Raw genomic sequence first — 14,561 nt, forward strand, 5'->3', positions numbered from 1 at the left:
GGGCTACGTTAAGGCTCCATACCGAACATAACCCGAGTTAAAATGTTAAGCTGACTCGGCAACGTTAATTGAACCAAGAAGAAAAATGTGCAAGTTGGTTGGGGTCGAGGGTTGTGTTCCCACCCAGGGTTTGAACAACAAACTAACTCTTGTATGTTTACCGGCATCCAAAACGCTTCCACTGCTGATCACTCTTCCATGGATGAGCGCCAAAATGCTGACGAAGCTAAACCTAATAAGCTGAATGCTTGTGATTGATTGCATCACCTGCACAACCAAATATCTGTTGTCTATATTTGGTCAGTAGCCGTGTTCATTCGTTAAACTTTGTCCAGTATAAACAACACAAGCACTTAACAACATTAAATTCATGATGCTTTGCAAAGTAACGTTTTTTAGCAAAAGTTTTAATTACAGACAAACATAAAGTGGTCGAGGTCCCCAACCACCAAATATATGAAATATATAACAAACATTTTTGCAGCAAATTCCAGTTAATTCTAAACCGACACACATTGAAAAGTTGGTAATGATCCATTGAATCTACCACAAAAGCTGGGCTTGGGTTTGTTATTCCAGTCACAAATAGTCAGGAAAAATCTACATCGGGTTCCGCATAACTGAGGGGGGGGGGAGAGCTTAAACCTGTGCCGCACATCACAAAGATCGCCCCCCTAACAATGGGAGGGTTGCTTTCATAAGTAACGACAGTCCGGACAATCACCAAGAATAAATATTTCTTTAAACGCTCGATCGTTTGAATTCAAAAGTTAAAGAAACAAAATAAACAATTTGAACATCGGGATAAAAACAAGCGTGCGTGCGTCGCGACGTTCTGATATATCAGGATTATAGAATAAAGCCAGTGTGACAAGATGGGACAATAGATAGGAAATATTACCCTCTAGTCATTACTGCCAAAATAAGAGACTTTCTTTACGACAATCACGGGTAAAAATCAAAATAAAACTAGAAAATGCAAACAGTAGCCACCTAACATGAATCTGTTATTACAGCGTTGTTCGCCATCGCACGTTAAAGCTGTACAAACTCATCCAACCTTTTCCAAGTTTTGACAGAAAGGTCATGTGAAAACATTTAAAAAGCAGTTTCAGTTTTTTTTGGCAGAAGCGCAGCAATATGCGAGGTTGGAGGTCTGCTGCTGGCACTGTGAACTTCGGTTACGGTTCAACTAACAAACGGATTTGCCACTTAACCACCTTTTTCTGCATTTGTCAGTCGCAGTCATTTAACTCAAACCTTATCTTGACATTCTTTGGGCGCAATTTATAAAAATACATCAAGCTTCAGGCAATTCGATCTCACTTATCTTTATGCTCACCGAAATGAACTGAAACATATATCTTCAAATGCAAATTTTCACTAAATTACACACAATCTTTTAACCAGCAGGGACTCCTATTGTCGCTTCAAGTAACTGGGAGATTATTACGTCATTATCGACGTTTGTGACGTATAAATGGCGCGAAAAGGTTTTGTTTTCTTCGGGGAGTTTTCGCCATTTTGTTGTTTATGTCTCGGTGTGGTTGCTTTCCATGACGTCATATTCAACCATTTGCCCTCATGTAATGCTGCTGTTACAGAAAATTTGTTTCACATTTTATTGTACGAACTGCTAAGTTTAAATCAAGAACAATTCAATAATAATCAACATAAAGACAAATTGAAAATACAACAGCAAGCAAAGATTGAAAAGGCAATTAGGAACATAACTTGTGACAATGTGGACAAGGTACAACTTATTGTGAATAAATGTAAATACTTGGTGCAGATTATTTACAAATGTTGTGTGTGCTGGATGTTTGGCACAAACCATGGTAAGTGTGGTGACATCACACAAGTGACGTGTGAGTGTGTGGCATCACACAAGTGACGTGGTGAGTGTGGTGACATCACACAAGTGACGTGGTGAGTGTGGTGACATCACACAAGTGACGTGTGAGTGTGTGGCATCACACAAGTGACGTGGTGAGTGTGTGACATCACACAAGTGACGTGGGGAGTTTGAGGTAAACAAAAATTATTCTCAACTTTGTATAGATAAAACTCTAAAACTAAGAAAAACATCGCAGAATCTCCGACCGTTCGTAAAACCTCTTGGAGGTCACCTTGTTCACACGTGTCCTAATAATTATCATGACGTCATTACATCATCGCTTGGAGGATAACGATAATATTGCGATGACGACAAGTGATATGAACGACGTAAGATGTGACGTCACTCTTGGTGCAGAATTCCCAACCTGAGGACTCTGTGACGCAGTGACGTGATTTCCGTTGTGGGTTTTCCCCACTTTTATAGTAAGGAAGGTTGCCTTCCCAGAATCCGCCAACTTCGCAAGTTTCTCACCAAACTTCTGGTTCACCATCAGTGCAACGATATTTGTGCCTGAAAACAAACATGTTAGAAATATACAAAATATCATATGGGATTACATGTGGTAGAAACTTGTTTTACGAAATATTCTGAATTCCATGGTTGGAGTGATGTGTTAAAGGGATACAGGTAGGCTGGGAAAGTTGGGCACTTAGAGTGTAACGCAATGAGTTGAAATGAACCATGACTTCCTCACCACGCACGAAAAAAATGGTGAAGAAAACAAGTTCTCCTTGTCAGGTTTGCTGGCTGTGAAGGCGCAAGACCCCGGTGTCAACTTACCATTCCTACCGAAGCTGGCAGGGAAACGCCGTTAAAAAATACTACCTCGATATTCGCGTTTTCTTTCCCAAAAATCTTTGTTGGTCTTGCCTTAAGCAACGAATTAAAACGCGATTCGTCAAAGTTAAGCCCTCTTCTCGAATTCGGTAGAAACGCGCGCGGTTTTTGTTTGTGAGGCGAACTCTGCGGTAATTACATAGCGCGCGGACAGCTCAAACCTTAACGTCGCCCGCTAGTTATTTGCTTTACAGTGTCAAGTTTCAACGTTGTAATTATAAGCTATCGCCAGCTATACTGAAGGCAGGAATGCAAGCCAAGCTCGACTTATAATATCGCCCGGTCGAATCGCATGGCAACTTTAATCGTTTGAGGCAAAAGATTCAAAAACAGCAAAACTCATTTCGAAAAGTGCTCTGTGATTCTGCAACTCTAAAGAATCAAAAAATCCGTTGAATTGATTGTGTCAATTCGATTTGCCGGGATTGAATATTTCTCTTTTGTCGCGTAGTTTGTACTAGATCCCAGGGTCAGATGGTATTATGACGTAATAGAGATGGGTCGCGAGAAGTGGCGCGAGAGAGATTGTTGTTGAATTGATCGCGAGATGAATCGCGCGTTGTAATGCACTATCCTTGTTAACTGTCAATTTCGATAAGATCTCAAAATACTTTCGAAGTGCTGGGAAGATTGTTGATCCAAACTGTCACCTGGGCCGCGCGATCTCATACAACTCGCCAAGTTCGAGAAGGAAACTTTCAAACAAACACGCACAGAATTTAAGTAATAACCCGATATTCTGGTGTGTTGGGCATCGTCAAAATGGCAGAGGAGTTTTTTGCTGAATGTTGACTGACAACCAACTTCACAACGGACTTCTGCCAAAAGTTTTTCACGTTCATCCCCACCTTACGTAATAATTCAATTTCTTCAATTTGCCGCGTCTGGTTTATGCCTATAATGCTTGCTGGTGAACTGCTTTTAATAATGCGGCTTGTGACGTAATAATGCGACTTGTGACGTTTGAAACGTTTAAATTCTCAACCGGAACTTGGAACGAGGTAAAGAAGAAATCCCGAGTCAGAACGAACGAGAGTTGGGCGGTTTACGAAACCACGACCTGGTAATTTGGAGCTTTACCAATGACCGATCAAAGCAAAACATAACTTCAGCTATGTCCGCCTTCTGTACTTCAGCTATGTCCGCCTGCTGTATAGAACGTTTTCGAACGATGTGGTAATAACGCTTTCTGGGTAGAAGAAAGCGATTAACAAAGGAGTCAATTATGTTAATGTTCCGACGCACGCCGCGAGCGCGCATTCAAGTTTATGATGAAAATTCGAAGTTCCAGGTGGAAAGGAGGAGTTCACGATTGTTGACAAAAATTAGTTTCAAACAAAATGACGCTTGAATATCCGGCACAGTAACACTAACAGGGGTTTTCCCCTTTCCGCAAATATATCCTTCCTGAAATCGTTTGATCGGATTTAAAATTCCGCTGGCACTTTTCCGTTAATACTGACTTCCTTCTCAACGCTGCGGGAATTAACAAACTGCATTCAAAGGTTTCAGGGATTACAGACGCCACCATGACGCCCCCGTTTCTATAGTAACAACAACCTAATGACGTAACGATCACACCGCAACAACCCGTGCAAACAAAATCAGGGAAAAGTGACGCTGGGATATCGGTTGTATGTTTGGAGATTTCAGATCGAACTTCGCGATCCAAGAATTCAAATCCAATCCCAGTCACAAACTTTACACAAGCCGCCACTTGGAGGACCTCCAAAGGGTTTCGACAACTAGAACAAGCACGATCTTCGCTTTCGCATTTAAACAAACAAGCCTCTTCGTGACGTAACAAAACAGCGCACGCGCGCTTTGATACAGTTTCGGCGACTAAAAATCGCGCGTCTCCTTGTCGAGTGGGGAGGGGCTTTATTACAACAATCGCTTTTGTTACATCGCGACAGCAGCGCGCGCGTTTAAGTGGAAGAGAGCAAAAAGACAACTCGGCGATTTTTTACTAAAAAAACAAATATTTCTAATTCAAGAAAGTTGAATTTCCTTACAATAATATTCCTTGCCACCCACGAAGCGAATGTTGGGGAAATTAGTTCAAGTTATTTATTTGAGAGTTGAAATCGTGATTAAACACGAACAAATATAAAATTTCCCATAAAAGTGACCTAACACCTATATTATAAAATACACATTATATACACGGGCATTTAGACCCCTCGTGACATTTACGTGACCTTCAACGCCAGAGAAGGTCAAACTCCAATAAACTCCTAAAACTAAGGACCACGTGACCTAATTGACTGGCGCATCACTTGTTTCGTCACAATCGAGCGATTTTTATGGCGGCAATAAAGATGGCGCACGTCACAGTAGTTGCCTGGGGTGATATTATGACGTAGGTGTTGAGAATTTATTTGTATTTTTCTATTTTCAAAGTTTTTAGGAAACAGAAAACGAAATATTGCTGCGATGATGTTTATGTAAGAAGTTTAACCCGAGTTAACTTTGTTTAAATTTGTTGCAAAAAAATAAGACAGAAATCCTGGACAACTTCTCCTGGGTTGGTTGTTTAGCTTGTCACGTGATACAGCGAACATTTGTTCTACGTTCGTCCCACAATGGGGGGGGGGTGCAACTGACCACTCGCGTTTGAACCATTGTCAACAAAAGGCGCCGCCTTTTTTGATGTTCGAGATCTTTTAGCGGTAACTTGAAACTAGCTACTGTCACGTGTCACAGATGCACATGCCACTGATTTAAGTGACAGCTGTCATGTTTGTTGAGACGATTTAAATGCAAACGACATAAAAATCAATATTTGGGATTTCGACCGGTAACTTATAGATGTTTAACCACCTACGTCACCTTTTGTAAAATTGAACAAGGATCGATTTTTTCTAAGATTTCTGTAAAAAAGTTTTTAATTTAAATTTTTTAAATTCGAGTCATTTTGTTTTCTCAACTGAAGCGCGCCGAGACGTTGGTTGTTGCGTCACAATGCAAATCTAACAACGTTTACGTTTGACAGACAAGATCCCAAATATCGGAATATTCAAAATAAGTAAAGATTCAAATATAATCATTGACGAAAGCAGGTGCGGTGTAATTCTAGAACTATCCCAAACGCAATTAACATTCCACCACAAGCAATCGCCCACCCACAATTCAAACGTACCCTGGGAAAACCCCTATCGCAACAACATAACCCCAACCACATCGGCGAGAATCGCGGAAAAATCCACGATAGTTTTCGCACCAACCTGTGCCGACCTGAGACAATTGCAACAGTCCCACAATCGCCAAGCGCGCGATTCTGACCAAACTGTTAACTATACAAGAAACAAGCTGGCAAATTTACGTGACCCACAACAGACAATGGGTGATTATGATCGCACAGATGCCTTTTAGCTTACGTAATGTTTGCTGTGCAAAAAGGCGTAACCGCATAAGTGTCATGCACCAGTAATTGCGGCAATTTTTAACCAATCAGCAATTTAACTTTTGCTTCTGCGTCAGACATCGAGAAAACATGACGTGATGAACAAATTGCGAACATTCCGTTTCGAATCGATCTAATTGTTTGGTTCGGTGTTACTATTAACATTTCGTCATCAAAGGTTGGATATCGGTAACCAGATGAGCGGAGCGTGATTTTCACGAATTCTGACCTACACGTACACTGACAGTGCGCTCATGGTGATTCATTACCAGGTGGGTTTGGGGACATAATTACAAAACAAATTTAAAACTCTGCAGTCTGGAGAAACTCCAGCCACGAAATTTTACACAGCATTTGGTGGGAAATTTAATGTTGCCTATGGATACGGGTTGAACAGAAAGGTCCGTTATAACACGAATAAATTATCCAATACATAGTGTTGGAAATAGTAAAGGCGTCTCACCTATTGTGCTAATGACTTGTACTTTTCCCGGTGCGTCATCATAAATAACAACAGCACTGGCGTTGTTCAGCTCGCCAAGCTTGATCTTGTTGAAGAAATAACATTTCCCCCTCTTGATCAACGCTATCCATGGCTCATCCGATGGAATGTCCTTCAGGTTCATGATCCCATGAGCGCAACCGTAATTTGACGACAACCCGGGGTCGGCCACATGGACCACGCGGCCAGAGACAACCCTGGTGGGTGAATGATATCCGAACTTTCCTTTCGTTTGAAGAACTACGTCACTGATGACGTGCTCGGTGTGAGCATGCAGATGTGCGTCTGTCCAACGGTCAGTCAGATCCGTTGCAACATTTTTGTGGTGAGATTTTTTATGGGATAAAGCATCAAGGACGGCAGCTTCGGTCGAAATTCTCTGGTCTCGCCGCTTTCCGCCGCGACCTCGGTGTCGTCGTTTGCGTTTGCGGGCTTCCGAAGCTGAGTCCCCCGCGAAAACCACTATGATGATCACAGTCATCCACATAATACTGGCAGTAATGTTGCGCAAATTAAAGTTTGCCATTTTCACTTTTGTTGAAACGAAACTTAAAAACGGTTGAAAGAATTCTGAGAAACGAAATAGATTGAATATTTTTAAAGAGTTGTCACAAACATGTCTTGACTCTGAAGGTTAAAAACAAATTACTATGTTGAAACTTTCCTGTACTTTCTGAATATCTGACTGATGGAAAACAATTCTACAAACTTTTGCTGACGCTGAAGAATTTGATGAAAACAAATCGGCGTTATCCAACATCTAACAACAAACGCGTCTGTGTCGTCACAACAGCGTGTTGGGACTGGAACAGCGAGAATGGCGAGGTTCGAGACGTTCGACTTTTTTCTCGCGTCGTCGAGATTACATTCGGAGAGAACTTGGTGCGAGTTTACAACCAAGTGGAATGATACAACGACATTTACTGTTGCTACCAATCCACGTAAGACAACAAAATTATTTCAATGATTAAAATTTGGCGATTTTAACAAAACTACCTCAAGCGGTGTGAAAATGGAATCTTTATGTTTTTTATTTTGAAAGAAATCTTATCAAAAACTCGCGCCAAAGTCGTTGATAAACTGCGCGGGCAATAATTACCATTATGACGTAACAACAACAAAGATAAACTCGATTTAAACATGAAGCAGAAACTTTCGCGTATTCTTCAACTTAACCCGGGTTTTGCAAAGATAAAGTGACGTCATAAACAACATCCGTATTAACCTCAACGAAAATGCGGATGGACTCCAGCTGATATCTCGAACTCGTCCCTGTGTGACGTGACAATGCCGTAGTATTGTTTTAGAGAACATCCTGACTCGAGCGTTATTAGCCATGCGTGTCGACAAATTGCGTTTAGGCGCGCGCGTTTTGGGGGAGGGACCAACCGCTTAATCGAATTATTTCTGCTCTGGTCGGTTTCCAACAACTTCAAGAGAATTTTTTTTTTTTCAATAAAACTGAGACTTAATTCTCTTTCAAACAAGCTGGGTTTTTGCCGATACATTTGTTGCGACCTTTTTGCCAAATCTGACAACATTCCTGCACTGAACAAACCGTCTATGACATCACAATGGTCGCTCGACGTTATGAGGAGGAGGGGTGATTGTTCCGGCTTATAACTGGTAGCGCGAAACTTTTTTCTTCGACCTCTTTATCTCCGACATTCTAGAACGCGCCCTCTCCCCCTCAATTAGCAACGCCAACAACTTGGAAAAAATCAGTTTGCTGTCAATCATGTTGGAGCGAGATGAGGAAATATTTATTATTTCAAATGTTTGTGTTAAATCCCGACGTGCGTTCGGAATTAAAATACCAACCAGGAAACTCCTTCAGTCATCGGTTTGAAGGTCATCCGTTTGAAGGTCACCAACCTATGCACAACCTCATGTCTGATGATTTTTGTGAAGCTTCTTCCGGTCTAAATGTTGTCGGTATTTGGCAGAACTGAACGATGTACAGTGTTCACCCTCCTTAATCTTTTACAATCGGCATTTAGCCGAGAGCGTCCATATGTTGGTAGTGGAATGTTGCTGGAGCCGCCAGAAGTTTCCAAACAAAGTATTCGAACATCTGTCACCGGGACAAAGGACTAATTGACTTAACTTCGTTTCAAACTTGTTTGTTACGTCATAATTAAGATGTGGAAGCAACTGCGGGTTTTGACCCCCCTCTAAACCGGATGTGATGTAATGTTGTATTGTTACGACAACAAAATACCGTGGCTGGTTTTGGATGGGGTTGTTTGCAATGTGTCACGTGACAACCGAAAACAAAATATCGGTTATCGCGACGAACGATAATCGACCTCTGTATCGCGATAATTCGAACAAACTCGCAGAGGGTTTATCGCGATTCGACGATAACAAGGATTCCGATGCCGTGTGGATTATTCCCAGGAAAGGGGGGTAAAGTAAATATTAGTTATAAAAATGTTATTATAACGTCATAGAGTCTTTTCGTTTTGTCATGCAGTGGCTTGAACGTGACAAACCGAGGTGTGAAATGAATTACTCCTTTCCATTACGACGACACAATCACCTTTTGTTTGCAGTAAACAAAGGTAATTTGTGATTTCACAATCGTGACTTGCTTTAATTGAACTTGTCAGATTTGGGCGTAAAAAGGTCAAGTTTTGTCACGAGTGCGGTAGAATGTAGCAGGGGATTACAAATTCCTTGCCTATCGCACTGACAGCTTCGGTTAAACAAAACACCTGTTTCCAATTTCTCATAGGATCATGTTTAATAAATGTAAACCGCTCTGCCTGATAATTCCACTCAACACTGGTTTGAGTCAGAAAGACAATCAAAGTCCGCCCACCCCTTAATGTTTGCTTTTTTTAATAAACATATATTTCTCATTACCACGCGGCATCTTGTTTATCCAACGGTTTTATTCAACTTTTTAAAACCTTTCTGTGTTTGTTTCGGGCGCATCCACAAAAATTCGGACAAAAGTCTCAGAAACCTAATAATCGTGCGAGTTCGGACACGACAAACGGTGATTGTGACGCGACAATGGTTACTTTCCCGTCTGTTCCAAAACCGTATCAGGAGCCACGCTGGAACACAGTGTTATTGTTTCCATTCTATTAGTTCAGGGGTGCACAACCTTTTTACTATTGCCGGCCGCAACACACACACCACCGTGTGCTAACGGCCGCCACTGAATATACTGCTTTTCCAACGATATACTCCTGATAATTACGACGAGTTGACGTGAGCATTATTTGAAAGGAATGGAAATGATTCCATACCTGAAAAATGTGCACTATTTATTATTTACATTTGCCAAATTACGTATATTACAATGTAATGAAATTATTCAATGGCTGCCTTGTTCTTGCACGTTAGGTTCACGTCTCCATCATAAAATAATCCACTGCACGTCACCATCCGTATTGTTGCGCTGTGTCTCGGTTGCGGCGGCTGCACCAGTTACTACTCGCTACAGCGAAAGAATGTGTCTAAGGCGGAAATGCAAATGGACTTAATTAAAAGTTTAACACTTGCGACCGCTGGAGAAACAAGTTTCAGAAGCAACGACGGCCGCCAATGCATATATTTTGATATAAATGTGCACGGCCGCAAAAAATAGCGTCCGCGGCCGCATGCGGCCGTACGGCCGCAGGTTGTGCACCGCTGTATTAGTTGAACGTCACGGTTGTCCCCTTTATGACGACACAATAATCTAACGCGCGCGTTTTTGTTTCCCCGGTTTTCTTGGGTTGGTTGCTATTGGTTACGCTCAACCAGTATCAAAATTTGGGCCTGAATATTTGTTTGGTTTCAAGCAATGGAGAATTTTTAAAACAACAAAAGCTTTCTGAGTAAATAATTTCAGCACGTTTGCGGGCAACACTTGGAGGTTTATTCACTTGATTTTATGTTTGTAATTTTGTTACCACATTGTTTTGGGAAAATAGAGTTGTCCGCGTGCGTCTGACGATAAACTTGACCTACATATTGCTGCTTCAATTATTTTCCACCAGCGATGGACAACCACAACATCACAGTTTCAAGTAAAAAGTAGTTTCCCCCACGTTTAGCCGCTAAATGCAAGTTCCTGTGAATCTTTTGTTCGTTAATGTTGCTACAAGTTGAAGCCACTTGACTCCACGACCCTAACCCCCACAACGACTTTTCCTCAACAAAGATAAATATATTATTGTAACGCAAACATGGTGTGAATAGGAGGTCGCACCCACACCCACTTCGACTTGACATTATGAAGTAACAATGACGGGGTCACAATAGGGTCATCCGTGTGCTTAAGTTGAAGAGATTTGGGGTGGAATTAGTTGCTTAAATCTCTTACCTAAGTGTCTGGGTCGAGCTTCGACTTGTGATTCTTTGGTTTTAAATGTTCTGTTGCATTTTTCACTTCGGAATGCTTTTTACTCCTTGTGGGTGTTGCCAAGCAATAGGGGGTAATTGTGAACAAGAACACTCGAGTTTAATAGAAATCATGGTGCTATGTCGTCACATACAGAATTAAGGCGACATTTACGTCACCACTAAATGAATGCAAATCGTCTTATTTTAAATCTTTTCCCGGCAATTTGAAGTAAAAATAATTTACGACGAAACACAGTGGAATGGTTGAAGCAGATTGTGCAGCTGCAGGTGGGTGGGCAACTTCCTGTATGGTTTGCGCAGGTTTCAATCGCTCTTGGATAAACATCCGCCCCAACATCGACTGCAAGCTTCCGTCTGTCCGACCAGACACCATTTCGGGTCACAAGGCTTTTATGACGTAAACAATGCTATCCTGCTAGTGCCGTCATAATGGCAGATGACATCACAATGAGATAAATTTGTGCCATTAGCAGACGCATCCAGCTGGGGGATACAGACAAAGGTCGTTGTTTGCGAACAGAAGCCACTTTTTTATGCTTGTGTTTGTTTTTGTTTGACGTTTCACCAAAACTTTTCTTGTTGTTTTAAACTTAGTTACACAAATTTAAGGTTTTGATTTCAAATTTTTTCAAACTTTAGTAAAACTTCAAAATCGATTTTTGATTAAAAAATGCAATTTATTCCCAATAGTTACCTCATACAGGTAATTATTTACAATGACAGTGAAATGTTTGTCATTCATTCATTCAATCTTATTATCAAGTTTCTCTGTGACGTCATAATCACAGTGACGCTTTTCGTTCTGTAATCGTTTATTTCCTTGATGCATTATTATAAATGCAAGCAGATACATTGATTGTTAGCGGATTGTTTAAAGCTCTTTCGAACATCCTGTATTCTCGAATTTCCTAATTTCAATTAGCTTCTGTCGGGTGAGGGCAGAACTAGGACAGGATTTGATTTTTTATTTGAGGGAAAATAAAAATACTGTTTCTTCCTCTTGCGTAAAACTTTCCACCGATATTTCGTAAAAGTAATTTCGAACTTCTTTTCCAAATTTATGTCTGGGAATATTTTCAAAAGTCGCGAAAGATCTTCTTATAAAAACACAATCCACTTTGTAGCGTAACAATCGTTATCCACAAAATCATCAGCGTAACCTCACAATGCGCCTTGTAACACAATAACTACCTTGGCTAAAATGGCGCGAATTTCTTTGCAGTTTTACTTTGGAGGAAATACAAACATTATGACATCATGGACGCAGTAACCTTTGTTTAAACAAGTCACGTGCCTTAGGACTGGCCCAAATCCGGGCCACTTAAATTACTTTATGTCGTAAGTTCAGAGTTAGAAAGGTCAAACGGTCAACAAAGTCTTCAACGCATTATATCCATATTGTCAATTCACTTGTTGTAATTTGCTTTAAAACCAGCAGAGCCTTAACCAAGCGTTGCATGGAGAAGGCCCTTAACCCAGCGTTGCATGGAAACGTTTGTCCTCCATTAATTTGATGGGTTTTAATTATAACCTCGTAAAAAGATAATTTCCAACCATCAATTATGAATTACTTGCGGTTAACCTCCATACAGGTTTGTTATCTCACAAATCCTATTTCGCAGCAGTTTGCATTGTTTACGTAAGAATGGTGACAAGGTGACATCACAAATCCGATGGTGAACTACCGACGCAACAAAGACGTTCATTGTTTAGTCAACAATAGATTTACGTTTGCTTGTAATCACCGATTACTTAATCGGATTTTTGCAGAACACAAAGTTTTCGGTGCAAAAATAAACATTAAAATACAAATATTTAATGAGACACTGAGATTAAAGGTGAAAATAAATATTATGTTTTGAAACGTAACCATTATTAAGTAACGGAGTACTTTAATTGTCAAAGGTTAACTGGTCCAATTTCCCATCACATATTGTCATGTTGGTACTTCAGATGCAATACGATACATTTAAAATCATGCTTAGAGCACTGAACGTTCGTCTCCTACATGGTCTAGTGGTTAGGATTCCTGGCTTTCACCCAGGCGGCCCGGGTTCGATTCCCGGTGTAGGAACAGTTGCATTGGTGGTTCAGTGGTAGAATCCTCGCCTGCCACGCGGGGGGCCCGGGTTCGATTCCCGGCCAATGCAATCTTTTTTTTTCAAACATTTATTTAATATTTCAAACCTGCTGACATGCATGATATTTATTTAAACATTTGAAACAACTGTTTTCTTACTTTGTGATTCGCTACAAGTGTTTTTAATGCATTCAACTTCTGTATGTCATTTTTATCTTATACGCCGGCAACACCGCTGTAGTGCATCTAAATACATTTAACCTTTAATGAAGGCGAAACATGTATTCCCCAAATTAGCGCTAGTTTAACGTTGGTTACTTTTGTCAATGTTAAACGCATTGTGACGAAACAGATCCGATATTTTTTGTGAATGAATCGAGTGGAGCAAGTTAAGCGAACCATGTCCTTGCGTGAATTCTTATGAATCGGGGCGTTTCGAACCAAATAAAAGTAAAACACTGCCAGTAAAAATAATCTGCACACCACCACAAGTTGTGCAAAGCAGGTGTCTGAAGCCAAACATGGGCTACACGAACTTTGATGACACATAAATAATTCTGTGCGATGTTTTAACATTTTGCCGTAATGCAAAAAAAAAATAATATGATAGAGGTTGTTTCGCTGTCGATTCAGCTTGTGTGTTTGATCACATTTTAGACACTCGAGTGACTTTCATTGATTGACTTGTTCAAATATTATGACGCAACAAAGATATGGTCATCACGTGTTGCGGATATTGGTGTGGGCATTGTGACGTAAACAGAGACAGCTTGGCCACTTTAAAACTGTGTCCAGTGTCTGTGTGATGTCATAAAGTGGGACAAAGTACTTAGGATTATGACCTCATAATGTCAGAAGCACTGATAATAAGTTTATATTAAACACAGTTTATTGTTTACTGACATGTACAACCTTCTAGAATGCGAACCATTTACCCGATTGTGATTACATAAAGCACAAATAAATGACGTTTATTTCGGTTATATTTCGTGTTGTTAAACAATCTATAAACTTACCTGTACTTGTTGTTTTTGCATAACACTTTATGGCAAAATATGCCTTATGTTTATCTAACTTTTCACAAAATCAACATTTTTCTTGTTGCAAAAGCGACTGTGGTTTGAGGCGTGCTCATTCAAGCGTGAAAGCATGACACAGTTTGGATGAGGTTAGAGTAATTTTCCGGCCTTGTGAGCAGTAAATATCGGTTGTAAGTTTGATCCAAGCCACCAGGCACGACATCGCTACTTTGATTCTAAGCAATAATTTCGTGTTGCATTCGGCAGCCGCGCGCCATTCACGGGTCATTCGAAATCCAACCGATGACGCGAGACGCCGGCTAACACCTGGGCTCTGTTACGTCACACAGGCGCGCGCCTGTTTTTGGAAGTTGACTGGAAGTAATTTTAAAATTACCAAAGTTTGCAAGGTTCCAAAGCTCACCACATGAGGTTCCATTACACAGGGGAGGGTG

At 40.7% G+C, this 14,561-nt stretch overlaps 1 protein-coding gene and 2 non-coding genes across 3 annotated transcripts; 2 read left to right on the plus strand and 1 right to left on the minus strand.

The window, feature by feature from the left end:
* Positions 1–1,608: 1,608 nt before the first annotated feature.
* LOC145910823 (RING finger protein 148-like) lies at positions 1,609–7,211 on the minus strand. Its single transcript, XM_082998031.1, has 2 exons — positions 6,607–7,211; positions 1,609–2,410 (listed from the first exon to the last, which is right to left on the minus strand). Exons 1-2 carry the CDS (start codon positions 7,169–7,171, stop codon positions 2,172–2,174), a joined length of 804 nt encoding a protein of 267 aa, XP_082854157.1. The 5' UTR covers positions 7,172–7,211; the 3' UTR covers positions 1,609–2,171.
* Positions 7,212–13,009: 5,798 nt separating this feature from the next.
* On the plus strand, positions 13,010–13,081 carry Trnae-uuc (transfer RNA glutamic acid (anticodon UUC)). The gene has a single exon. It is a non-coding gene; the product is annotated as a tRNA-Glu (tRNA).
* A 5-nt stretch (positions 13,082–13,086) lies between these two features.
* Trnag-gcc (transfer RNA glycine (anticodon GCC)) lies at positions 13,087–13,157 on the plus strand. Its single transcript has one exon. It is a non-coding gene; the product is annotated as a tRNA-Gly (tRNA).
* Positions 13,158–14,561: the final 1,404 nt, after the last annotated feature.

The sequence above is a fragment of the Ascidia mentula genome, chromosome 8 (genome assembly GCF_947561715.1).
Source record: "Ascidia mentula chromosome 8, kaAscMent1.1, whole genome shotgun sequence".
Lineage (NCBI taxonomy): Eukaryota > Metazoa > Chordata > Ascidiacea > Phlebobranchia > Ascidiidae > Ascidia > Ascidia mentula.

Coding starts and splice junctions, on each gene's coding strand:
- LOC145910823 (XM_082998031.1), bottom strand. CDS start 7,171: ATGGCAAACTTTAATTTGCGCAACATTACTGCCAGTATTATGTGGATG. Junction 2,411..6,606: donor ACAAGTCATTAGCACAATAG/GTGAGACGCCTT, acceptor GTTTGTTTTCAG/GCACAAATATCGTTGCACTG.